Source organism: Indicator indicator, chromosome 9 (assembly GCF_027791375.1).
Source record: "Indicator indicator isolate 239-I01 chromosome 9, UM_Iind_1.1, whole genome shotgun sequence".
Taxonomy (NCBI): domain Eukaryota; kingdom Metazoa; phylum Chordata; class Aves; order Piciformes; family Indicatoridae; genus Indicator; species Indicator indicator.
Window position 1 is genome coordinate 34,642,832 of NC_072018.1, and position 26,694 is coordinate 34,669,525.

The following is a 26,694-nucleotide window of genomic DNA, read 5'->3' on the forward strand; positions in this document are numbered from 1 at the left end:
CAGTGAATGAATTCATTTACCTCTTCCTTTTCTTAAATCAATCTCTACAGATTGGAAATGAGAGACACAGACTGGGGTAAAAGGAAAGTGTATGTAAAAGATTTTGAAATAGTTGAGTGTTTGGTTAAGTCCTAAAAAAACCCTAAGATTTGTCTCTCCCAAATGCAGCTCTGTTTCAAGAGAAGGGTTAAAAATATTGACGTGTCAAATAATGTTGAGAATTGGAACTGTCCAAAGTAATCTCCATTTCAGGGAAGAATAATAAAAATAACCTTGTTTTCTGATTAACTAAAATGTATGAGAACTTGGGGATGAAAAAAGAAGAGTAAAAAGGCCCCAGAAATCCTTTCAGTTGCCATGATTCGATACAGCCCTTATAAGAATCTCAGCTTTTCCCTAAAATGAGGTTAAATATGCAAAAATGTCACTATTCACAAGAAATTATCACCAGGGAACTTAACTGATAGGGAAGGGAGTCTTGTGTTCTGCAGTTTTAACTAATTAGCACTTAATCATGAGCTGTGGTAAAGTGCAGCCTTTATCTAAGAATTTGTTTCATGTTTTTGCTGAACAGGTGGGGAGAGTGATGATAACAGTTCTGAATCAAAAGCAAGCCAAGAAAAGCATTCACAAACCAGTTCTTCCCTGAAGGAAAGAAGTCTTCCCTTCTCAAGGTAAAGTTGTTAAACCCAGTCCCATTTGAAATGCTTCTGTAGAGTGAGAAATGCTGGCAGAAAAGGACTCAAACTCTCATCAGTTTTATTTCTTTCACTGGGTCTAGGGTTAAGGTTTGTATTTTTGTTTACCTCATAAAAACATCTTCAGCTTTGGTGTACACCTTACAAAATATTTGTGCCAAAGCCAAGTATTGTTTTGCAGCTGTTGTTTTCTCATTTTCAGACTCAATTGACATCTCAGTGAACCACAAATTAGCGTGTACAGCTGCTCTCAGTAGGGCTGCTCCCGGGCCAGACAATAGGACTTGTCAGGAGAGGGGCAGGCATGAAACAGAAAGTCTCCAAGAAATAAAGTAGTGGAGTTCTTCTCCCTCTGAGATGTGAACGAGCTGTGACTGGATAATACTTTCCATGGCCTTAAGGTTTGGGGGGGGGGTTTATATTTGATACTGAGGTATTTACAACAAGCCTTTCTTGCTTTCAACTAAGCATATTTAGTTAATGGTCTTACTTGCACCTAAAGGGGTTGGTTTGTTTTAAAAGAAGAAGGAAAAAGCTGATTTGTGGATTTTCCTTAAGCTGCAACAGTTCCCATTGGGTCCCTGAGCGGTTCCTCTTGGATATTTCTTGTACTCCCCACTGACCTGTAACAGCAAAGAGCAGCAATCAAATTAGTGGTCAAGAAGCAGCAGAAAATGGGATGTAGCACAGCCATCTCGTGGAATATTGGCTGGGCTTTAGATCTTATCTGCCCTTATTAGAGCAGCCCAGCGAGTGGGTGCTGCAGCCACACCACTCCTGCCCTCCAAACTGCCATCAATAGCCCTCAGGAAGAGGCTGGGAAGCAGCCTGATAAATGTTTAACTCCACCTGTTTGTAGCACATCATGCTCCTCCTGCAGCTTTGTTGTGGTGTTATTAGTGAGATCTGTCGTGATAGGAGAGACAGTTCAAATTCTGCAAGTGGTGTCCTGCTTTTTGGGTTAAAATGGTGGCATTTCTGTAACTCTCCTCAAGTACAGTAAAGCCAGGTCAGGCTGTAACACAACAGGATTAATTCTTATGCTCAAACTCTTCTTCTTTTTTTTTTTTTTTTTACACTTCCTTTTTCTTTCTTTTTAAATCTTCTGGAACTTTGATGTTGCAAGTCACACTGCCTACTGCTGTGAACTGCTAGGGTGCTCTCACAGATGAATTTTAAAACAAATGCTACCTTTTAGTCAGTCACTGAAGCCCAGGACAGCAGGGAAAAAAAAAAAAAAAACACCACACCAAACAAGAAGGATCAGGCCCTGAAGAGTTTACTTACAGCACTTGAATAAAATACGTAGAGTTTAAAATGAACTACTTTTTTGTTTAAGAAGAAAAAGTCTCCAAGCTATTTCCCCTCTTTTGGTGTTAACACTTCTTGTTAATAAAGTGCTTGGCTACTTCTGCATTTTTCAGGTATTATTCATAAGGTATGTGGGTTTTGTAATTTTTTTTTCATTAGGTTTTCAAATTATTTGTGATAGATTTTTAGGGCAGAGTGAATAAATTTTCAGTTTCATACCTTTAGTGCTGAGAAGCAAGTGCACTTCATGTGCTGATCCACCATGATGCTGCTTTAAATAAACCAAATCATTAACTTAAAGTTAGTCTAAATGAGTCAAAAATGCTGCAGCACCCCCCAAACATGAACTTTATTGACAGCTTGGTTACTCCTGCATTATTCAGGCACTGTTCATACGGTGTATTGGGGTTTTTAATTATGTTTTTATATTATTTGTAATGGATGTAAAAATCTGCCCTAAAACTTCATGCCTTCTAGTGCTTAGAGGCAAGTGTACTTCATGGTGCTGCTTTAAAAGAAACCCCAAATCTCTTAGAGCAGCTTAAAGTTAGTCTAAATGAGTTGAAAATACTGCAGGCCCTTCCAAAGTTTATTGACAGCTTGGTTACAGCTTGGTTACTCCTGCATTATTCCGGCAATGTTCCTATAGTGTATGTGTTTTTTTTTTTTAATTATGTGTTTATATTATTCACAGAGATTTAAAAATAATCCGCTCTGCCCTAAAATTTCATACCTTCTAGTGCTGAGAAACAAATGCACTTCATGAAATGCTTTAAAAATCCCCCAAATCTCTCAGAGCAGATCAAAATTAGTTGAAAACACTGCAGCCACCCCAAACATGAAGTTTATTGACAGCTTGGTTACTCCTGCATTAATCAGGCACTGTTCGTATGGTGTATGGGGTTGTTTTTTATTATGTTTTTATATTATTTGTGAGAGATGTAAAAATCTGCCCTAGAATTTCATACCTTCTAGTGCTGAGAGGCAAATGCACTGCACGATGCTGCTTTAAAAATCCACCAAATCTCTTAGAGCAGCTTAAAGTTAGCCTGAATGAGTCAAAAACGCTGCAGCCACCCCACACGTGGAAGTTTATTGACAGCTTGGTTACTCCTGCATTATTCAGGCACTGTTCATACGGTGTATGGGCTTTTTTTATCATGTTTTTATATTATTTGGGAGAGATTTAAAAATCTGCCCTAAAACTTCATACCTTCTAGCGCTGAGAAGCAAACGCACATCATGATGCTGCTTTAAAAATCCACCAAATCTCTCAGAGCATCTCAAAATTAGTCTTAAGTGAGTCAAAAACACTGCAGCCCTCCTGCCAAACGTGAAGTTTCTTGCCAGTCCTTGCTTTGGGCCACTTGGCACCAGCTCCACAGAGCTGGAGAGGAGTGAAAGCAGTGGGAAAGCAGAGGACTGGAAGGCTGTGGCCAGGCACAGCTCACACTGGAGCGCTCCCACTTACCGCAGTCACTTCTGGGGCTTTATTGCTTTTACAAGTGGTCTTGAAACCCACTACTTGAGAATAAACATAACTGCGTGGCGCTGCTGGGGGACTTTCTATGAATTCTTCTTTGGCTGCATTTTGTCACCGAGCTGATGAGTGACCTCGTGGAGGACCCCGCCGGACCCAAATAGAAAACATGGCTTCCTCTGATGTGTCCCCCAGACAATAATTACGATGCGCCGGTTAAGCCCAAACTACAGCTGAGGGATTTCACTTTAAAGCGGAGGCTGGGGCGCAAAAATGCATTTATAGCTCTTTGTCTGGCACCTCATTATGTGTGGGCCTGATTCATTAAGTAATTGGTTTGCAGTTGTTTACATGAGTATTAAGGCTTTCTATTCAGCGGCCTTTGAGAGATACATTGTGCAAATGTTGCATGTTATGAATGCGGAATGAGGGGCCGGGGACTGGTCCCATTGGCTCGACACTGCGCGCTGTTGAAAAGCGAGAGAAAGGGATTGGGTGCTGCTTTGCATAGCAATGACTTTCTTAATAAGCTTTACAGATTAATACACACAAGCTATAAAAGATGCAAAGAGATACTCTTAGCACATTTATCCATGCTCATTTCACTATTATGGTACTGGAGACGGGAAGAATTGAGGGCTTTCATATTCGTTTTTTTCAGTGCATGTCTTCAGTGCATGAGCCTTAATAGAATCCAATGTTTATTGTATTATAAATCACGGGGAAGTAGGCAGATCTGCAACAGTTTATTATTAAAGATTCTTTCAATGTAAATCTTTTTCTGCCATTGTATTTCCTACAGCAAAATCATTTTGTGGTTGAGTGGGGATGAAAGGCGTAATGTACGACGGAGCGAGTCTTAATAGGAAGCTGCTCTCCGAGTAAAGACCACTTGTTCCCTTTTGTTCGGGGGTGCATGCCAGAGCTTCCTCTCCTCCTGCAAATACAGTCTCGGCCTGCCTCCAGCTACAAACCCACTTTTTCCTGCCTTCCTTTACTTTAGGAATATTTCCATGCTTGGAGATGCAGCTTTAGCATGAGGAGTAGGGAAGAGCACATTAAATTGCAGCCTTGCATGAGGGAAAAGGCAGCAGAAGTCAGGAGGGAAACGCAAGGCCAAGGGTGGGGGCCAGGCACTGTGTGTGGCACCACACGGCATGGAGGCAGCCGGTGGAGGTCCCCAGTTTGGGTGGGGAATGCTGATTTTTTGGTGCCGCAGCTTATTTCTCGGTGACTTGTTTGTGCCGTCTCGTTTCACCATCAGCTGGAGGTTGAAGATTGCGTTGTCGGCTGAGAACCAAATGGTGATTTTAATTTGTCAGGACTTTAAAGGCAGTGCTACATGTTTTAAACTGGGATGGATCTGTCTTCTGGATGTAATCTGGGCTGGTCTCTGGAGGCTGTTTTTGAGTCGAAAGCTGCCTTTACCAAACGCAGCTGTAATGAGGTGCAAATAAAAGTTAGCAGATGATAATTTATCCTTTTCAATTATGCTCGGGGCCGATGTTTCGCCACCGGCCCTGCTGCTGCTCTCCGTACCGAGGCGGACCGGCCATCGGGGGGCACTCCGGCTCCGCGCATCCATCCCTGCGTCCCCTTCAGCCCCACCTTCCAAACCTCCTGACTTGGGGGGGAAACCTCACTAGAAAGAGAGATTCCAGAGGTTTGGGGTTGGGATTGGTCAGGAAATTCACACTCCTAAGAGGTGCCCTCTGTAAACCGGCCTGTATCTGATCGTTTTCTTCTCTTGCCTTACTTTGAGGTGTCAAATCACTTCTCTAGGAAGCTGACTGTCAATTCCAGCACATTTTTTTCTGACTCTGAGATATTTCTGCAAGCTTTGTTTTCTAAATCTTAACACCAAGCTGTTGCAGAAATAGTCATGTGGTAGTGGTGCTCTACAAACAGTGGGTTGAGGGGGAGAGGCAGCAACATGTCTCTTGAACATGCTGTCTTTGTAGTATGGAGGAAATAGTTTATTTTTGCTCTTGTTGCACAGCTTCCTCACAGTACTGTGCTGCAGGCTTTGTGCCAGTGGTTTCTCTAGGCAAGGACATTGTTCTTCTTCAGCATGGTGTAGCTAAACGGAACACTCTTAAGTGTAGCTTGGTAGGATACAAGGATTTCTAAAATAAAGCTCATCCTATTTGCAGTGTAATTAAATGCAGTGTTACTATTCTACTGTGAGGTGTCCCTGCCCATGGCAGGGGGTTGGAACTAGGTGATCCTTGAGGCCTCTTCTAAGCCTAACAATTCTATGATTCTATGATTACTCCATTTCTATCATGATGAGTGGATTGGTTCATTTACCCTGCTTTTCCAGGATGGGGAATTCTTCTGTGATGCCCAAGTTGTAGTCAGCAACCAGCAGGAAATGACAGAGCTGTCAGGATGCAGCAGGAGCCGGCAGGGAAGCACAGGATCACAGGGGTAACCCAGCTGAGAGTGTCGCATCAGAGGCACAGCCACTGAGTCCTGGCTCGCTTATGGTGAGAAGGCTTTTAGAAGTTCTCCAAAAACGCTTTTTGAAGCTGGATCAGTGGCTCTGTATCCTCATGGATTGCTGGGGAGAAGCTCCAGCACTCCTCTCAGCGAGGGATTGTTTTTGGCAGCGAGCTGCCGCAGTGCAGGACAGGCACAGGCTTCCAGCTCTCTGCAGGCTGCTGCTCTCTTTGGTTTTCTGATCAAACCTTGCAGTTGCAGGGCGGTTCTTTCTCTGGGGTGTTTTTCATGGGTTTGTTTGGGATTTTTTTTCTCCCTTTTATGTTTGGGCAATTTTCTCTGTCTATTTTTTGGCAGTTAGGTGTCTCCCTTTATTTTTTTTTCTTTTTCTTCTCAGCATTTAGGTGTATTTTTTTAAGTTGACACTAACCCAGAAATTTTACAGGTGCTTTTGCAAGATACTTAGGCTTAAGTAAACATTTTCTGCTGTCTTTCAGTGAACCACCTTTATTTATTAACTTGGCTCTTGTTGGTCTGTTTTTGTTTTGTGGTTTGTTTGGGTTTTTTTTCCTTCTTAGTATTAATTTTCTTTACAGAGGGAAAAATACTTTCCTGGAGCTTTTCCATTTCTTACTTTTGCAGCATCTTCAATACAAAAAAGCCCGTTTCATCAGAGTAAAGGAGAGATTAAAAGGCCCTTTGAAGTTAAACTGGTTTGGGTTTTTTCTTTGTCAGAGCCTGGGTTCAGTTTGGAATTATTTTAGGGGAGAAGCAAATGTGTAAATGGATATGGAAGGGTCACAGCAGGGGATTAGTCGAGGCAGTGAAACTGGCCTTACTTCATTTATACTCCTAAAATTTCTCTGGGAGGTCTGTGTGCTTATTGTGTGCTCACTGCACCAGATGATAACTTCCATGATTGAATTTGCTGATTCCTGAATGGGAATGTTCTGCAGTGTCCAGCTTTTCTTGCATTTTACCAGCCTCCACTAACACTTCAGATCCAACCGAAGGATTTGATTCTCCATTACAAAACTATCTGACAGCATTTTCCAGGCTTGGTTTGGCAGAGCTGTGATGTCCAGCATGGCCTTTCTGATGTCCTAGCTCCATTTTCCCCATCTCCCTAGTGTTTATTTGTGTGCTGACAGCTTTCATGCCCAGCCTTTGCTGACGTCCTTTTCCACCTCTCTTTCTCCCTATGGGCTGCTGTGTCACAGCTCCTGGGGTGCAGTTCTGCAGCTGTATTCCTCTGGGGGTGAAGCCCATTTAATGTGTGGTGGACTAGCTCTGCAAATGGATGGGTTAGGGTAAAATATAAACATCTGTCTTCTCTGTCCTGTCAGCATTGACCTTTTCTTCTTCATTGGAAGCTAAGGCAGAAGAGGGAAGGTTTTCTGACCCTGCTACGGCCCTGGTGGTCTTTGACCACCACAACTTCTCCTTGAGACCAGTGGCCTTCAGCCAGACCCTGGAGCACGTTGCAGTGCTTCAAGTTGTGCAAGAGGAATGAGCTGCTCTGGTGGTATGTCCTGCCATGAGTGAACTGGGCATGTTGTGTGTGGTAGCCCTCTAGGTTCCCATGACTAACCCTCTTGTGTTTGAACTGGCTTGAACTGTGGAGCAGAAAAGTAATTTAGGGGGACCTCCTGGCATGGCTGAGTAACACAACCCCACATGCCTCCCTTCCAGGCACTGGAAGTGGTACTTGCCAGCGATCTGAGTGTGTTTTACTGAACTGCTTCTGCAGCCTGCCACAGAAGTCACCTCACAATCTGTACCTCAGCAACAAGTGATTTCTATACCTTGGGAAAAACCAAGGTAGCTGTCTGAGCTGCAGCTTCATGGGTTCATCTTTATGGGATATGTGAAGCACCTCCTGGAAGATGCTGAGGGTCATGAGATCACACTAAAGTGAGCACAAGTTAGGGCCATTCTGTGTATGGCAGAACTCAACCTAAAGGTTCCAGCTTAAAATACTTGCTGGAAATCCTGTTGGAAACATCTTGGAATGAGGGGTTGAAGTGTACTGCAGGACAGGGGCTGACTGAGCGAAGAGGAAGGCATTTGGGGGGCATGTTAACAGAACCTCAGGTAAACATTTTAAAGTGTGTTGCTTAAAGAAATAATAATTAGTTTTGTCACTGTCAGCTAGTACTGTTACTACAACATGGGGAAATGGATCCAAGCTAGAGGAGGGTAGATTTAGATTTGATGTTAGGAAGGAGTTCTTCACCATAAGGGTGGTGAGATACTGCAATAGGTTGCCCAAAGAGGTCATGGAAGCCTCATCCCTGGAAGTTTCTAAGGCCAGGCTGGATGTGGCTCTGAGCAACCTGATCTAGTGTGAGATGTCCCTGCCCATGGCAGAGGGGTTGGAACTGGATGATCCTTGAGGTCAGTTCCAACCCTGACAATTCAGTGATTCTGTGGCTTCAGCCTCATTTTGGTGTCTTGGTTGAATTTCACGTTCTGTTTCTGGAATATTTTGCTGTGTTAGCTGCATGCTTATGGCAGTCACAGCTTGTAACAAAGGAATGGTTTAAATAACCATAGAATGGCTTAGGTTGGAAGGGACCTTATGAGCTTTCTCGTATTTAAAAGGCAAAGTTTCTGTAACAGAGGTTGCTGTAACATAAAGAAACTTCCTCCTGCTCTAAGTTCAGCTTTCCAGCTGCGGTCCTGAATCCTCACTGCATAGTGGTGTAAGACAAGCCATGAATCATCTCCCTTTTTCCCCCCTGCTCTCTCCTTCACAAATGACTCCCCAGTACGAGCCAGGTTATTTTTAACTCCCCTTTTTAAGCAATTCCACATTGGCTGTCGTGTCCTTGCACGCAATGAGTAGAAGTGTATGACATTTTTGATAGCTGATTGAGTCCTATTTTGACTGTGGCAACAGCTTTCACTTGCAGCCTGACATTTGCTTGTGTTTTACTAGCTTGCACAGCAATGTCACAAATCTCTCCCATTTGATCTTCCTTATTAAAATCAGCTGAAGCTTTACTTTCAGAGCTTCTTGCAGGACTGTTAGTATAACAGTTAATTCTCCTGCATCATTGCCCCCGTGTGATTATTTCACAGCACCCACACAATACACACACTACACACAAAAGATCAAAATGATTCCAGCTTGTTTGAGGGATTCAAAAGGGCCTGTGATGCTCCAGACACAAGAGCAGTCATTTAACAGAGCAGAGTTGCCACTGCATAGACATCAAGGTAGATCAAAGGCAGCTGGGCAAGCGTGCATTTACATAGGGGTGAGTAGGATGTGATGGGAACCCAGGAGCTGGGCTGGAAGAGGATGACGGCAGGACAGGGGACAGGGAGGTTCAGGAAGCATCAATGTGGAGTGTTTTGATTTGTGTTTGGATTTTATTTTTATATATATTTTTCTTTATTTTCTCTGCATTATCTGAAAGGCTGCAAGAGATAGATGGAGCTCTGCTCCTTTGTGCCCTTAATTCACTGCTGGTGTAAATCGGTGCTGTGACTAGGGAATGACTCCAGAGCATGCTGCCTGAACATCTGGGCCAGCAGCCCTGCTGCATGATAATTCTCCACCGTTTAAAGGGCATAAAAGTGAAGAAACTCTTGACAAAATAGTTATTAAAAAATAAAATAAAATGAAAAAAAAAAAAGTAGTTCCAGAAGGCATTGGTATTTTTCTAAACCATCTCAGAGTGTTTGCAAAAGAAATTCATGGATTCATAGAATGGGTTGGGCTGGAAGAGACCTTAAAGATCATCTAGTTCCAAGCCCCCTGTCATGGGCAGGGACACTTTCCGCTAGACCAGGTTGCTCAAGGCCTCATCTAACTTGGCCTTGAACACCTCCAGGGGAGGGGCATCCACAACCTCCCTGGGCAACCTGTTGCAGTGTCTCCCCACCCTCACTATAAAGAATTGCCTTAAATTCTTTGGCTTTTATGATATTATGGAGTTCTTGTGTGACGTTGTGCTGATTATCTGAAATCTTTCTCTCTCGCAGGCCTGAAATCAGAAGAGTGGAAACAGCCATAAAATCTAAAGGTAGGAATGCTCCTTAAAATCTAAGTGTGGTTTATATTGTAGGAAACTTCCAAGGTGGGCATAAGGAGATGGGAGAGGGTGGAACTTCCCAGTCTCAAAACCAGAGCCAGCAAATAGTTGATGATGACAAATCCAGAAACAGAGAGGACATGTTTCATAGTACACGGATATGGTGTGGAAGGAGTCCTGATCTTTGCTTCAGGGCTTAAAACAAAGAGTAGTGAGGAACAGAGAATACCTAGAGAAGGAAACCCCCAATATTTTCTTGATCTTCCCTTTGAAATGTGGGTGGGCAGCAGCTGTGCTTGCACAGCTCATTGAGAAGGTACACAAAAGTGCCTCTGGAACTAAAAATCAGGAACAATTTATTTTTTTTTCCACAACCAAGATGGAGTTCTGTTAAATTGGTGTTTGGGCCCTGTATGCTTTCTTTCCCCTCTGCGTTTCATTTTTCCCTTTTAAAACCACCACAAGGACCAACGGTATCTGAAGTCACCTCTGATGGGAGCCTCAGTGCCAGAAGCAGGGAGCTCTTTGCCTGGAGTTCAGCTTCAGGCACAGTCTCAGATGTTCTAGAGGTGTGGCATCTGAGCTGATTTAAGGATGCCATAAAGGATGGCAGCTTTGGTGCCAGTTGAAAGGCTCTCTTACATCCCCAGCCCCTTTCCTTCATTTTTTTGGAGCCTTTCAGCCTCTTCCCAGGTGTCAAGGGCGGGACGAGCGCGGGATGCAGCCAGCACCGCTCTGATGTTCCCAGCCAAGCGCAAACCTGCAGTCCAGGGGGCTGGGGATATAGGATGAAAGATGCAGCTGCTGCATTTGTAGATAAGATGTTTATGTGACTGGTGCCATCAAAAGCACCAAAGGCATTAACTAAGTGCCTCAGACATGAGCTGCAATTTCCTCTCCCCTGCTGCCTGAGTCCCTGTTTCTGCATCTCGTGCCTCGTCTGGGGCATCGTAGCTGTTGCGCTGGTCATAGACAAAGAGCAGCCCTCTGTAGGGGGTCATGAACAGGCAGACAGATGAGTTTGGGCTTGACTGATGCTTCTCCCTGTGCCCTGCTTTCCACTTCTTTTTCCACAAGGCAAACCTGACTTGACTTGTTGAGGAATCTCTCAGTATTTAAATGTGGTTCTCTTTATTCCCATGAGCTGTTTTTCCAGAGCTGTTTGTGAAGGCCATGGGCTTCTTTGGGGTCAGTCTGTATTTGGTCCTGTCACACAATGGTGATTTTTCTTCCTTTGTGATGTCATTGCCTTTTTAAAGCCAACTCTGTGATGTCATGCTCTGAGTGTGACTTCACCGCAGGGTCAAGTAGAAGGAGAAAGTGGGGGATGATAATAGACAAAGCTGTAATTCAGGCAGCAGCTGGTCAAGTAAATTGCTTGGAGTGGAAATGTTCTCTCAAGCCACCTTGAGGAACAATGAAGTGGGGCCCTGAATGAGCCCAGTGTTTGGCTACAGCTGTGCCTATGCTGGACACTGTGAAGCGTGGATGGCACAGTGTGGCCACACCTAGGTCTATGGCCCTCAAACCTCAGAGTTTCTCCATAAGCTGTGGGGTCTGGCTACCCCCAGAGGGCTGTAAAATCACAGAATGGTAATAGAATTGGTTTGGTTGGAAAAGACCTTCTTTCAAGATCATTGAGTCCAGCCATTCTCTGGTGCTAAACTCAGCACCACATCTCTGTGTCTTCTAAATACTTCCAGGAATGGTGATTCAAGCACCTCCCTGGGGAGCCTGCTAAAGTGTTAAACAGCCCTTTCACTCAATGTTTCTCCTGCTATCCAATCTAAATCTTACGATTCCCCTGCTGCAAAATGAGGATTTTACCTCTCATCCTATCACTAGAGAGAAGAGACTGATCTCCACCTCACTCCACCCTCCTGTCAGGCAATTGTAAGGAGCAGTGAGGTCTCCCCTCAGCCTCCTATTCTCCAGACTAAACCACCCCAGTTCCCGCAGCCACTCCTCAGAAGGTCTGTTCTCCAGATCCTTCATCAGCTTCACAGTCTTTCTCTGGACCTGCTTCAGCACCTCAATGTTCTTCTTGTGGTGAGGGACCCAAAACCTGAGGACAGAACTCAAGGTGTGCCTCATCAGTGCTGAGAACAGGGGGACAATCACTTCCCTGGCCCTGCTGGTCTCAGTATTCCTGAGAAATGATCATGTCTGTGATGGAAATGACAGAAACATGGAAAAGATTCTGTAATTAATTCTTTCTCCTCACCCTCAGCTTTCTGGGGCGAATCTGACGACAGCAGCTCCGAGATTGAGGCAGCTCTGCGCCCACAAACCGGCAGCCCCGAGGCAGACGACTTTGATGACTTCTATGATTAAAATTCCCCTGCTCACCTTTGGGAAGAAACAAACAATTTCATCCAGTACAGAGCGAGAGTGCTGCTGCCTGAAGTGCAGCTCATCACTTTACAGTCCAAGAAAATTTTAATACAAAATAAATACGACTTTGTGCTGGGCACAGCTTCCTATCCCTGTGCTTTCTCTCAAGCGCTGGTTTCCTGCCCCGTGAGACTGAGCTTTTTGGTGATGTAGTTAGGGAATAAATGAAGTTTTGTGGATGCCCACTTGCTCTGGCCTGCTTGCACAGTGTTTGGCCCTGAGTGTTATCACCTCAGGGGGTGATAAAACAACCTTCTCCTCAGGGAGGAGCTGAGTTCCTCCAGATAATGTCCTGTTTGTTTGTCAGTGGGGCTGAGAGCTGCTTGTCCACAGTCCCCTGCCCCGTGCTAGCAGGTGAAGTGACAAGTGACCCCTGTGCCTGGCAGAGGAAGAGGCTGGCAGGCAGTTATAGACTCACAGACACATAGAATTGTTTTGGTTGGAAGAGACCTTCAAGATCATCAAGTCCAACCATTACCTAACTTTACCAAGGCTGGTGCTAAACTATGTCTCTCAACACCGCATCTCTGCCTCTTTGAAACACCTCCAGGGACAGGGATTCAAACACCTCCCTGGGAAGCCTGTTCCAATCTTTGAGAACCCTTTCAGGGAAGGCATTTCTGCTGTTGTCCAACCTGAACCTCCCCTGGTACAACTCAAGGCCTCTTGTCCTGTCTCTTGCTCCTAGGGAGAAGAGACCAACACCCACCTGGCTCCAACCACCTTTCAAGGAGTCTTAGACAGTTGGTAGCCATCTGGAACTCTTGGCAGGATTTAATGGCCAAACCAGCCTGGCTCCTGTTTTGCTGGGAGCTGCTTGGTGATGGCACATCCTCTGCCCAGCCTGACCACTGCTGCTGCTGAGCTGTGAGTGCCAAGCCCATCCTGCTGCTCATGTATTCCAGCATTCTGCCTGCAGAGCTGTGGTGCTGGAAGCAGAAAGCATTCTGGGTATGCATACATATGCTGCTCGGGGTGGGCTGGCATGTTTGATCCTTATCTCTTTCTGCAACAGATCAAGAAGAAGAAATGCATAAAATGTACATTTCTAATTGGGCCATGTTTTGGAACAGAGCAGCATTTACATGTGGCAAGCCCCTGTGCTTTGCTGCTTCTGCTCGCTTTGTGAAATCCACGCTGCCATTGCTGTGTGGACATCACAGCAATTGGATGACTGGGGGGAGCTTCATGCATTTTTAATTTTTCTTCTTTTAATGCCTTTTATCTAAAATTAAGTTCATTAAGCACGAGATTTCCCTTCGAAGGGAGAAACCAGGGGACATATTAAAAAAAATAAAAAAACTTATCATCATAATGATGGTAAGTTCAAAAGCACAAAACCAACACCCCAATTAAACTGCATCTTGGAAGGCAGGCACCAGGCTTTGGGCCTGGCCCATCAAAACAGCTTTAAAGTGGTAACAGCATTCAGTTTCATCAAGCAAGCCTGCAGATCATGAAATAAAGGCTTGAAAATGAGAAGCCCTCAGTGCAATGTCTGCTGGCTTGCTTCATCTCATAGTTCCCAGCCTGATGTTAGATGTTCCAGTGACTGGATGCTCAGGTGTAGGAGCTGGAGGGGTGTATGGCCAAGCTGATGTCATTCCAGACAGCTGGACTCAGATAGACAACTGGAGCCTCCAATGTATTCCTCACTGTGCAGGGGTTTCTGTGCCTGTTTGACTACAGGGAATTTTGGATGAGGGCTCCTGTGCTCCCTCCCTTCAGAGCTGTTGAGGCAGCCTTGGCCAAACAAACAGCAAAGATCTCTCTGCACTTCTCAGTTTTTACTGTCCAGGCTCTCTGTGTCCTGTGAGACCTCAGTCCTGCAGAGAAGTCCCTGTGCTGTGTGCTGGGCAGGTTGGTCAAGGCATGGGAGACGTACAGAAAGGATGCAGCCCATGGTGGACCACCACATAGGTTGAGGGGTTCCTGAGCAGTCCTCTAGCAGCACGTCAGAGGCTTATTGTGCTTTGTGTACTGCAGGCTCAATGTCACCCAGGAAGACCTGCGAAGATTCATAGAATGGTTTGGGCTGGAAGGGACCTGCAAGATCATCCAGTTCCAACACCCCTGCCATGGGCAGGGACACCTTCCACTAGGCCTAGTTGATCAAAGCCTCATCCAACCTGGCCTTGAACACCTTCAGGGAAGGGGCATCCATGACGTCCCTGAGCAACCTGTTCCAGTGTCTCAACACCCTTACTGTAAAAAATTTCTTTATAATCTCCAGTCTAAATCTGCCCTCCTCAAGCTTCAATCCATTCCCTCTCATCCTGTGACTACAGGCCCTTGTCAAAAGTCCCTTCCCAGCTCTCTTGTAGGCCCCTTCAGGTACTGGAAGGCTGCTATAAAGTCTCCCTGGAGCCTTCTCCAGGCTGAACAACTCCAATTCTCTCAGCCTGTCCCCATAGGGGAGGTGCTCCAGCCCTTGGATCATTGTGGCCCTCCTGTGGACCCACTGCAGCAGTGTCCTTCAGAAGCAATGTCTGAATCCACCAGTTGAGAGCTGGGTCACTGCTCCATGCTGCTTTCTTCTGACCATCCCCTAGCCACAGTGATTCATCCCTCATGGTCCCATCCATCTTCTAAATCTGAGTTCATCAGTACATGACATCACTCCACAGGCAGATCATCACTGCATGATTTTTGGTGAATGTCAGGCCAAGGTTCCTCTGGAAGAAGTCTCTCTCGCAGCCTGTGCTACTCAGTACCACTGCATCAAATCTCCCCTGCTTTTGGAGTTTTAAGCTCCTCCTGAGTGATTTTGGGTTCTTGATGTCAGCCCACTTTTCATCTCCTCACATGACACGAGGTGCCCATCATCAGTCTTTGGTGCTTTCTGTTCCCTCAGTCCAGCTCTGATGCAGACATGCAGCTCCTGACAGGTGACAGATGGCTTTGGGAAGCTTCTGCTCAGGCAGTATCTTCCTTTTGGTGTTTCAGTGATAGCCAAGTTCCTCTGGAGCATAATGTATTGTACTCTTATTGTGCACAGACTCATTATATGCAAAACATTCTGCCAGTCAAATTTATTCTGCTCTTTCACAGCTGTCACCCTGACAGCCTAAAGATGATGGCAGAGGATGATGATGGACAGGGGGAGTGTGATCAATACAGCAGTAACAGATTTCAATCAGCATGCCACTCATCTCTGGAAAACACCCTAAGGAAAAGTCCTCCTCTGTTCCTGCTGTCTGCAGCCACTCAGTGCTATGTTAGCACATGTCACACACACAGTTGTGAGGTGAAACCTTGGCTCATGCCCCCTATACGGTGACGAAACCAAGTTAGCATAGAGGGGTGACCAAAAATGCAGGGTGAGTGCTGTTACCTAGTGAGCTGAAAGAGCCTGCCTGACTCTCAGACCCTACAGAGAGAATCACAGAATTGTTTGGGTTGGAGAAGACCTCTAAGATCATCCAGTCCAATCATCAACCTAACATCACCATCGCCATTAAACCATGTCCCAGAATGCCATGGCCACACATTTCTTGAACACCTCCAGGGATGGTGACTCCACCTCCTTCCTGGGCAGCCTGTTCCAATCCCTGATCACTCTTTCTGTGAAGGAATTTTTCCTAATATCCAACCTAAACCTCTCCTGAAACAATTTCAGGCCATTTCCTCTCACCCTATCACCTGATACTAGGGAGAAGAGACCAAACCCCACCTCACTCCAAGATCATTTCTGGAAGTTGTGGAGAGCCAGAAAGTCTCCCCTCAGCCTTCTCTTCTCCAGACTAATCAATCCCAGTTCCCTCAGCCACTCCTCACCAGACCTGTTCTTCAGACCCTTTCCCAGCTTTGTCGCCCTTCTTTGGACTGCTCCAGCACCTCAATGTCTTAGTTGGAGGAAGGAGTCCAAAACTGAACCCAGTAATCAAGGTGTGGCCTTCCAAGTGCTGAGCACCTGGGCACATCACTTCCCTACTGCTGACCACACTGCTTCTGATCCAGGCTAGAAGCTATTTGTCTTGGCCACTTGAGCACACTGCTGGCTGTCCTCAGGAGCTGGGAACCTGGGAAGCCAATGGAGCTGGCAATCGCTTCCAGAAGCGAATATCACACTGAGGAACAAACACATCTCCCAACTCCCAATCACAAGTTACCCTGAAACCATCACTGCTTCCAGTTTGCCAGCAAGGTTGTTTTTATTCCAAAACAGTGCAAAAGAAGGCTCTGTGTTTCTCACAATCACGGAAAACATCTGGTTGGAAGAGACCTCAAAGCTCATCCAGTCCAACCCTCAACCCAGCACTGAAGGGTCAACACTAAACCACGTCCCCAAGGGCCAGGTCCACAGGCTGCTTAAACACCTCCAGGAATGGTGACTCCAGCACTGCCCTGGGCAGACCATTCCAATGTTTGTGAACCCTCTCTGTCAAGAAATCTTTCCTCAGTTTGCTGGTGCACACCTGGCACAACAGCCACCTGCCTGCTCAGCTACCTCTGCCTTGCCTGTTTCCTTCCTAAAACATTGTGCTGCCTTCTAGCAAGTACCAGGCACTGAAGGATTCCAGATCAGACATTTCTGTAGCGTGAGTTTTGCTTTAGCATATTTGTAAAGGCTTTGGGGTTGTTTTGGGGGTTTCTTTTAAGCAAAATTTAATTGCCTTCTCAAGAAAATGTTTGTTAGAGTATCAATTTATTTTTTTTTCAGCACTTGTTTACCCAAGTAATTATAAGATAAGATGATCACACTCCATTTGCATTTGCTAGTGCTGCTGTCTTCTCTTTTGGCATTATCAGAAAAAAAAAAACAAAAACAAAAACAAACAACTGATTGCCCATCAATACAAACAAAATGTTAGTGCTAAGCTGTCTCAATCCATGATAAATTCTAAGAGGAGAAGCTCCAAGATAGGGAACTTCAATCAGAGGATGTTTTGTTAAGGAACAGACAAAGGACAATCTTCAGCCGATACCACAGATGTGGTGGTGCCTACACAAAAGTTCCTGGGGAAATTTATTCAAGTCACAGATTTAATAAGAGGAGTGACAACAGAGAAATGGCTTAACAACAGCTAAGTGAGGCTAAGAATAATGAGAAATACAATATTGGGTTAATTTGTTCTACAGCAAATTAGGAAGGTAGCAAGGTTCCTCTCCCCTCCCCAAACTGGCAGCAGTGACTCCATAAGATTTTGTTATTTTTGCTAATGATTCCCAGGCTGCTTTTTTCATGTCCTTGCCCCTGTGGCTGCCCTCCTAATGAAGTTGGTGTATGGTGGCAGGACACAGCAGACCACAAAATCTTCCTCGTCTTAATCCCCTTTAATACTCGAAGGTTTAATTCCGTTTCAACAGCGTCCAACGACCAACTTAATGGTATTTGCTTATGCACCAGGCACAGCCACGGGACAGGGTTTCCTTACCCTCCCTCTTATCACTGCCAAGCATTGCAGAGTGATTTTTACACCTGCTGCTTCTGGCAGCGTCCCCTCAGCTTCTGCTGCTACTGTCAGCACCCTCATATGCCCTTTAAACAGCTGCTAGCAGCTGCCTCTCTCCTTCCCACGGGGAAAAGGCCTCTTCCAGAGCCCCAGCCCTCACTATGCCCCCTGGCTGTGGAGAGAGGCTTGCTGGAACAACTACACCCTGGATCACCTTGTCATGTGTCTTCTGCCTAAACCATCCCACCGTGGCAAGCTGCTTTTTAGCAAGACTTTTAACCCAGGGCATTTTCACACAGCCCTGTCTGAGAGCTCATCTAGTCCAGCCTCCAGCAGTAAAGGAGGACATTTGCAACTCCATGAGATTGCTCAGAGCCCCAGACAACCTGACCAGGAATGGTTTCAGGAATGGGGCCTCCCACCTCTCTGAGAAACCTGGGCCCTCTGTGTAACAGATGTCTTCTCGGTAGACTGAGTCTCCCTTTTCTAGACTAAAACCATCACTCCTTGTCCTGTCACTACAGGCCCTGTCAAAATCTGTCCCCATCTTTCTTTAAGTACTGAGAAACCGCAGTAAGGTCCCCCCGGAGCCTTCTCCTCCCCCAGGCTGTACGACCGCAGCTCTCTCAGCCTGTCCTCACAGCAGAGGGATTCCACCCCTCCAAGCAGTGTTGTGGCCTCTTCCGGATCCGCTCCGGCGGGTCCATGTCTTGTACTGAGGGGCCAGTCCTGGATCTAGCGCTGCAGGCGAGGGCTCAGCGGAGCAGGTTTCCTCAGCTCCCAGCCCCGTTCGCGGCCGACCCCTGCCGCCTACCCTCTCAGCCACACGCCTGCGCACAGCGCCGCTGAGGGGGCCGTGCGCCTCACGTGACCCCCCGCCTCCTCTCCCCCACAGCGCCCCGCGCTGCCCTTTGCCTCCGGAAGTGCTGCCGCCGCCGCTCCTGAGCGGCGAGGTTCGGCCGCCCCACCCCGCCGCTTCCCCGGCCCGCCATGGGAGTCCCGGCCTTCTTCCGCTGGCTCAGCCGCAAGTACCCCTCCATCATCGTCAACTGTGTGGAGGAGAAGGTGAAGCGCGCTTTTGGTTCCTCTCCCAGCCCGGGGCTGGGCCCTCCGAGGGCCGCCACACGACTCCGTGTGGGCTGTGGGCCAGGGGGATGTGAGGAGGTATCAGGGCGGTGTGGAAAGCCTTGTCTGCTGGTAGTTAGCGCCTGCTCGTGCTGCGCCGCTCCCAAACTCCTGTGTACGCTCTCGGGTGCTCGGGGTGCTTTTTCAAGGCTTTCGGGAGGCGTTCTGAGGACTGGGTGCTTTTAATCTCAGTGAAAGCAGTCGGTAGTGCAGGGAAGTTAATTTGCCTGCTGGGCGAGGTTCAGCGGTTGGGGAGGAGCGCGATTTTGGAGAAAGGAACCAGTTTGTTCCTACGGTTTTCAAGTCTTCAGGCGATATATTCAAATACGAGCCCATTCCGGCGTGGTGGCCTCAGTCTCTGTGGTGTTTCAGGAAGAAAAAGTAGGTTTTTAGCGAGGTGTCTGGTAAAACTTTAGGTGAAGAGCGAGCAGGAGGGCTGTTTGCTGCCGTTTCTTGTTTCTGCGTATGTTCTTCGGAGTCCCTGGTTTTCAAAGACTTCTTTTGTGGATTACAAGATGCAACAAGCTTTAGGACTTGTTGAAAACTAAGATGAAGCTGCCTGTCTGAAAAGAGTACGGAAATGCGAGTGTAAAGGGTTAAGAAGTAACAGGGGTCTGGAAACTACTCTGTTTCTGTGAGACCAGCCTGTTTGCAAGTGGATTGGTACAGAGATGCTGCTTGTGATGTGGGCTCAGGAAAGCTGGGGGCAGGAATGAGGTGAAACTGGGCTGTCTTTTATAGCTACATAGGATTTATGTAAGATTAAGACAGTATCATGCCATATGTATGGTCATATCTTTCCTCGGGCTCTTATTCTCCTAGCATTTGAATACCTCACAATTGTATAATTTTCATGTTTTATTTTTGTCAGACTTTTCTTTCACATACTGATCTTTCCTCAGCCTCCTATTTTACTCTGATATTTTTTTGTTAGTGCCTTCACCAACAGAGGATGTCACACTTGCATCCAAGACTTAAAACAAGTCTGTAGTTGCCCTCTTGAACCTTGAGCAGCTTCGTCTTTGTCTCACTGCTGGTATTTTCAAGTATAGGAGAAATATCTTCTGCCCAAACAGGGAGTTGAGTTTTCAAAAGAAACCCCTGGCTTTGCATAGCAGTAGATGCTTTTTGGTGAAGACTTAGTCACAGCCTAGCTGCTGGGCTCCCCAGGTGGTCTTCACTAACCCACAACTGGTAGTGGATACAGGTTGTGAGTTGTTTTATGCTGCCTGGTCACTGCCTTCAGCTGGTGGCTTTTGTTTGTCCTCTTCCTTGCACCTACACAGAGGTCTGTGTGGGTTATCTGGGAAGTAACACAACAGAAATAATGTTTCTATGTTTTGCCTTGGCTGGTTGCTTTGCAGGCATTAGTGTAGCCATATAAATCACGGATTGCTACATTGAAACGGACTCCAAGGATCACCTGGTCCAACCTTTCTAAGTGATGGCATATTTGAAATGAGCTCAGCAGCTTGTCAAGCTGAGTCTTGAAACTGACCAGTCCACTGCTTTCCCTGGGAGATGATTCCAATGTCTGACTGTTCTCATAGGGAAACATTTTCCTCTGGAATCCAATGGCAATCTCCTCAGGAATAACTTGTACCCATTGCTCTTTGTCTTTTTCACGTGACTCCTTGTAAAAAGGGAGTCTCCATCCTCCTGGTAGCCACCCTTTATTTCCTGGTCCATGGTAATAAGATCTCCCCCAAGCCGTCTCAAGGCTGAACAAGTTCAGTTCTGTCAGCCTTTTCTCACATGACAGGTCTTCCAGTCCTCTGAAATGCTTGTGCCATCCTAAAGGGCACAGTGGGAGGTAGAATGTGACAGGGAGGATGGAGGTGTCTCCTTCAACTACAGCACAGGCTTGTGTTGGGTCTGTTGCACCATGGTAGCTTTGCAGGGCAGTGAACATGGCAAGTTGCTGTTTGCTTAGCTAGAGCTTTTCAAAGAAGACAAAGTCTTGAGGTCATGCTTCCCAAACTGTTTTGCCTGTGTGCTTTTCTACCTAATTTGTATCATTTTCTGTCAGGTTGTACTGGCTGTATTCTGCTTTTCATAACCCTGTTATGTGAAAGTTCATGCCCCTGTGCTGTGACTTCTATCCTTTTGCCACCTCCTCTCCTTCCCTGGGAAAGACTTTCCTCATGTTTGGGAAACACTGTGATCTGGAGGAGGTGGAGATGTGTGGGCAAGGTGGAGAAAATAAGGGATAAAACAAAAGGGCGTGGTTGAATTAATTACTGATACTGTTTTCCCTGCCTTTAGCAGCAAGATTTCAGTGTGTGTGTGGCAGGCAGATCAGGTTTAGGGTTCAGTTCTTGTTACAGCTTTTCAGATGCAGGCAGTGAAACAGAATCACCGATTTGAATTAATCAAATGTTGCACAGTTTAAACTATGAGTTGTTACTCTTGTTAAGGCTGTGATTTGTTACTCTGTGATTCTACTACAGCTGTGGTTTCAGTTACCCTCTCTCAGCATGACCTGTCAAGTGTGTTTTACCTGTTGCTGAAAGCAGCAGATTTTTTTACTCCAATGGATAGATAAGATTTGAGGATTTATCTGCCTTGGAGAACTTAGAGAAGGGAAGGAAAAAAAAAAGGTGGTCTGTGGCTTTACAAGTGTAGCTTAATAACCACCCATATGAGTGCTTACTCAAATAAGCTGTTGGCAGCCTACAGTGGTTTTTCTGGTCACTTCAGCAAACCCTTGGGTGTTGTGTTATCTCTGATCATCTTCTGATGCTCTGGGCAGCCTGTTGTCTTCAACTCACACCAGCTGATTTATTCCCTCAGCAACCAGGAGGTGCAGTTCAGTTGTGATGTTTTGAAGCAGTGTCTTGATCAAAAGAGTGCAGCTAGTTTTGACAACATGAAGCAGGTTCTTTTACAGCTTTGACTATGAATTTATGTTCTCGTCTTATAATCTTGTCCAAGTGTTTGTAGATACTGTATTAAAATTGATGACAGCTTCAACAGCAAATATATCTGCAGTCTGCCATAATTAAGTTTTCTGTAAGAGCAGAAGGCAGCTTTTTCATCACATTTATAAACAGATTCATCTTTATATAATCAAATTGCTCTAGTGTTTAGGTAAAAGAAAGGTTTGCATAGTCTTGATCATACTGAACCTGTGATTATATGTCCCTTTTTTTTGTCTCTAATAATTGAGCTTGTAAAGGCAAATGTTGTTGTGGTGGTTTGTTTTTTTTTAATGAAAAGAAATGGCAAGACACAACAAATTCCACTGGGCCAAGTTAGATTTAGGAAACTGAACTGTCAGATCTTGAGATCCTCATCCAAACCAGTTTGTTCCAACCTAAGAGTATGTGGCAGTTGCAGTAAGGACAGCACATGGATAAATCCTGTTCATTACTGCTTTTCTACATTCAAATCTGGTCATAAATTGGAGAGCAGACTAGGACAGTTGGGAGAAGCTGTAGTTTGCCTTCCTGTAGGTGAATTTAAACTTCTCTCACGATGTAATCAGCTCTGTGTGTGTTTTAGGATTGCTATAAATCTATCTAATCAGAAATTTTGTATCTCCTGGTGGCTTGTCTCTTTGAAATATTGAAAAGTTGATCTTTGTTCTCTTACCTTACTAGATTATTTCTTTTTTTTTTTCTTGGATCTGACTAATCTTCTTAAGATGAGCAGGAAGAATAAGAGGGAGATCTTGACGATAATATAAAATCCAGGAGAGAATATTCTTAATCAAATTCATACAAATTAATAAAGCTACAACTAGAGTATCGTATTTGAAGATCTGTTTTGAATGGTTTCAAAAGAGGCTGTAGATTAAAAGTGAACAGTTTAGTTATCTCACAGGAGATATCACTGCCAGATACTTAAACCTTTTATAAGGCTGTTACATTAAAAAACTGATAGGTTTATGTAGATGTGATGGTGAAGTTGCTGACATAGCAGTATGCAGATGACAGCTGAATGGCTTTCCAAGAGCTCATGCTTATTTTGCTTTACCTTCAAGACTGAAAATAAGATCTGTGACAGGGACAGTTTTGTTTTTGGTATCACATAGTTGTAAGCCTTTGATATCTTCTGAGTCACCATTACCTCTGGAAAGAGGTTTGATGGAAGATCAAGTAGAACACAAGGCAAGTTTCTTGTCCCCTTATCTGATGTAAAGCAAAAGGAAAGCTCCCTGTTAAAATTGTAAGGCTTGGCTGCCCAGAGTGACTTGATTATTATTTCACCATGAGAACAGTCAGACATGGGAATCATCTCCCAGGGGAAGTTGTGGACTCCCTTACATTGGAAAGTTTAAGACTCAGCTTGTCAGAGTGCTGGGCCATCTCATTTCGACTTGACTGTCACCTAGGAAGGTTGGACCCAGATGATCCTTGGGGTCCCTTCCAACCTGGTATTCTGTGACTGTGACCTATAGCTGACAATGAGTTTGTGCTAAAACTGCGATTTTTGTGTGTGTTTTCTAGAAGGTTTGGTAAAGGAAGCAAACTGTGGTGAAGATTTCATCTGGCAGGATTTGACTAGTTTGTATGAATAGCGAGGGGCTGGAACTAGATGATCTTCAAGGTCCCTTCCAACCCAAACCATTCTATGAATCTATGAAATTAGCAGACTGCACCTGTTTTAAAGAAGTGAAATAGAAGGATTTAGTGTCCAGTTAGTTAAAAAATTACCTCAAAAAGTTTCCCTGAAAGAATTCTATATACCCATAACTGTGAAAAAAAGAAATGCTGAATACAGACCTACTTTGCTTCAGAGGTTTGCATTTCTGGCTTTTAAGAGTGGGCTAAGTTCAGCTAGTTACTGTTGCTGCTCTGAGCAGAAAAACTAAGCAAGTTGATAATGTGATCTGTAAGTTTTGGGTTTGGTTTTGTTCTTTTTTTCATTTTGAATCTGATAGATTGAGTTTGAGCTCTGTTAGAGATGTGGGAAGTTCATTTCATGAGGGGCAGGCAGCAAGCCTGCAGATAAAAGTTCCAAGGAAGTGCTTGATGTTCATTTATCAGCTGCTGCTAAGCTCCATGTGAATGAGAACCAGAAGAATGACATTTTTCATTCCTGTCTCATGCAATCCTGTGGTCAAAGCCTTCCCATAACAACATAATATTCATTTTTTGAATTTCACTTAATGCCAAGCTATTCCGTAGTACACTTCATGCTAACTTTGATGTGTTACAACCCTTGAGCAGCTCATGTCTCTTCCATCACTGATGATCTTGGTGTTTGATAGAGTGGTTTACACATTGGGCTGGTGGTATTGCTTTGCAAGGGGGAATGCTGAGTTGCTCACAGTTGTCTTCACCTGGATTGTTGCTTGTCATTGACATACACAGAGTAACACTGCATTAATTTTTGCTTCCAATTCAGCTGAGATTTGTTTTCTTTGTACTCAAGGGTTGAGCTTGTGTAGCCTGTTTTAAGTGTTCAGGAATGTTGTAGTAGTACAGGAACATGGGTGACTGTAGGTGACTTAGAGCAATTTTAAGTTCACATCAAGTTTATCTGCACTGTGGCCTGAGTTTCATGTTCATCGGGCAGCAGCCTGGCAGCAGAGAAAGCACCAGTGTAGAGAAAGAATCAAAAGTTTACTTATTTTCTGAAGTGGAAGGTAAGGAGTGGATGTTATTTAACATTTCAGATGTATCCACAGACTAACTCAGAGGTAGGAGTCGAAGGGTCTAGGGGCTTGAGCATCTCTCTGCATTTAGTAGTCCTGAGGTACTGTGGTCAGGAAAGGCAGAGGTGCAGGTTTGTTTGGATGAGTCAGATCTGGGCAGCCAGGTGCTTAAAGCAGAAGGATTTGGATTCTTAGAGTCATAGAGTGGTAGGGGTTGGAAGGGACCTCTGAAGATTGAATCCAACTCCCCTGCCAGAGCAGGATCACCAAGGGCAGGTCACAGAGGCATGCATCCAGATGGGTCTTGAATGTCTCCAGAGAAGCAGACTCCACAACCTCTTTGGGCATCCCATGCTCTGTCACTCTTAGAGTAAAGAAGTTTTTCCTTATGTTGAGGTGGAACCTCCTGTGTAAACCAGTTTGTAAACATCTTAGTGTTTAAAATATGACTGTAGGAAGCCATATTCTGGTGTTCCAAACTCTTAGCAGATTTCTACTTAATCTTCTTGCTTGTCCCATTACAGTATCATATCATAGAACGTTAGGGTTTGGAAGGGACCATCATATCATAAACTTTGTAAGTCCCTTCGCTAAATTTTGAGGGGATTAGTGTGGTCCTGGCTGTAGAAGGAATTATTTTCTTGAATAATATGAGACTATTTTCTAGTTCTGCTAGTTTATAAACAGCTTTAAAACCTGGCAGTGCTGTCTGCAGTGTAAGCATGAATCTTCAGCTGATTATGTGGGGACCTTGTTGCTACCATTTTTACTACTACCTTTGAAAAACCAAGCTTTTATGAGTCTGTACATTAATATCTGTTGGTTATTTGTGATACTTCCCTAATCAAGTACTGAGATTTGTTTCAACTGCATTCGCAGGCCAAAGAGTGCAATGGCGTCAAGGCTCCCATTGACACCAGCAAACCTAACCCCAATGAGGTGGAGTTTGATAACCTGTACTTGGATATGAATGGTATCATTCACCCCTGTACACATCCAGAGGACAAGTAAGGCAGTTCTCTCTTTCTCTCTCTGTACAAATAGGATTTATTGATGGCATTTCAGATACTAAACAGAATGCTCTACGTTTCAGGCCAGCACCCAAAAATGAAGATGAAATGATGGTTGCAATTTTTGAGTATATTGACAGGATCTTCAACATTGTACGGCCAAGGAGACTTCTTTACATGGCTATAGATGGAGTAGTAAGTATTGATATTTAGTTCTCAGTAATAGCTCTTCATGAAATTAGAGTAAGTGCTACCTGCAAGGACATTTGAGGCAGAAAGCTTCTTTTTCTCTGTCCCTGATCCTCATCTCCATGGTACATCAGGGGATCTATTGAAAGACCTTTATTGATCCTACAGAAAGGCTGGAGAGGGACTTTGGAGGTCCCTTCCAACCCAAACCATTCTATGATTCTGATACCTTTTATAGGCTCCACGTGCAAAAATGAATCAACAACGGTCAAGAAGATTCAGAGCATCAAAGGAAGGCATGGAAGCTGCTGAAGAAAAGAAAAAAATAAGACAAGAAATTCTGGCAAAAGGTAGAACTGTGACCATATCTTAAGTTTTTCAAGTGAGAGTCACTTTCTTGGGTTTGAATGCTCCAATAACATTTAGAAAAGGGATGTCTTCCTTGGTAGATACCTCTGTATTACCAGGAGGAGGGGTGGCAAGCCTTTGATTTCCAAAATTAAGAACTAAGATAAAACAAAATATTGCTCGATGGTTCTTCTGTCTTTTGCCTGAAAGGGATTTGTGTCAAGTACTCTTAATCCCTTTAGAAAAAAAGAATAGAATAGAAGAGCAGGGATAAATGTAGTAGTGGAAAACTAACCAGAACTCTTCTGGAGGAAGTATGGATTTGTAGGGCTTGGTGAAAAGACTGCTGAGGCTTAAAAGGCAAGGACCAAATGAAAATACTGCTGCAGAAGAGTAATGAGCTGTGAGCAAGAGTAGTTATTTGACAGCGGGAAACTCTAAACTCAGTGAGGAAACAAAGTCAGTGCAACGTACAGAGGGTAACAGTGACATGATTCGAGTGAAAGGAGTTGTGTGTAGCTGAAGGGCTGGAGGAATCAGCTGTGGTGACTGTAGAAGTGAATGCTGTAGCCCAAGTGAGAGGGCCATTGTGTAACCTAGCCAGAGATTGAAAAGGGAGGACAAAGATTTTTAACATATTTTCCTGTAGCATTTCT

At 44.8% G+C, this 26,694-nt stretch overlaps 1 protein-coding gene and 1 long non-coding RNA gene across 2 annotated transcripts in view; both read left to right on the forward strand.

Annotated features, from left to right (window-relative positions):
• Positions 1-619: 619 nt before the first annotated feature.
• Positions 620-12,419, forward strand: LOC128969133 (uncharacterized). Its single transcript, XR_008489145.1, has 3 exons — positions 620-674; positions 9,925-9,965; positions 12,205-12,419. It is a non-coding gene; the product is annotated as an uncharacterized LOC128969133 (long non-coding RNA).
• A 6,335-nt stretch (positions 12,420-18,754) lies between these two features.
• The window catches only part of XRN2 (5'-3' exoribonuclease 2), a 60,261-nt gene continuing 52,321 nt past the window's right edge, over positions 18,755-26,694 (forward strand). The window contains exons 1-4 of the mRNA XM_054383434.1: positions 18,755-18,829; positions 25,371-25,498; positions 25,585-25,696; positions 25,929-26,040. Coding sequence (XP_054239409.1) covers positions 18,755-18,829; positions 25,371-25,498; positions 25,585-25,696; positions 25,929-26,040 — 427 coding nt within the window. The remainder of the gene's footprint in view (positions 18,830-25,370; positions 25,499-25,584; positions 25,697-25,928; positions 26,041-26,694) is intronic.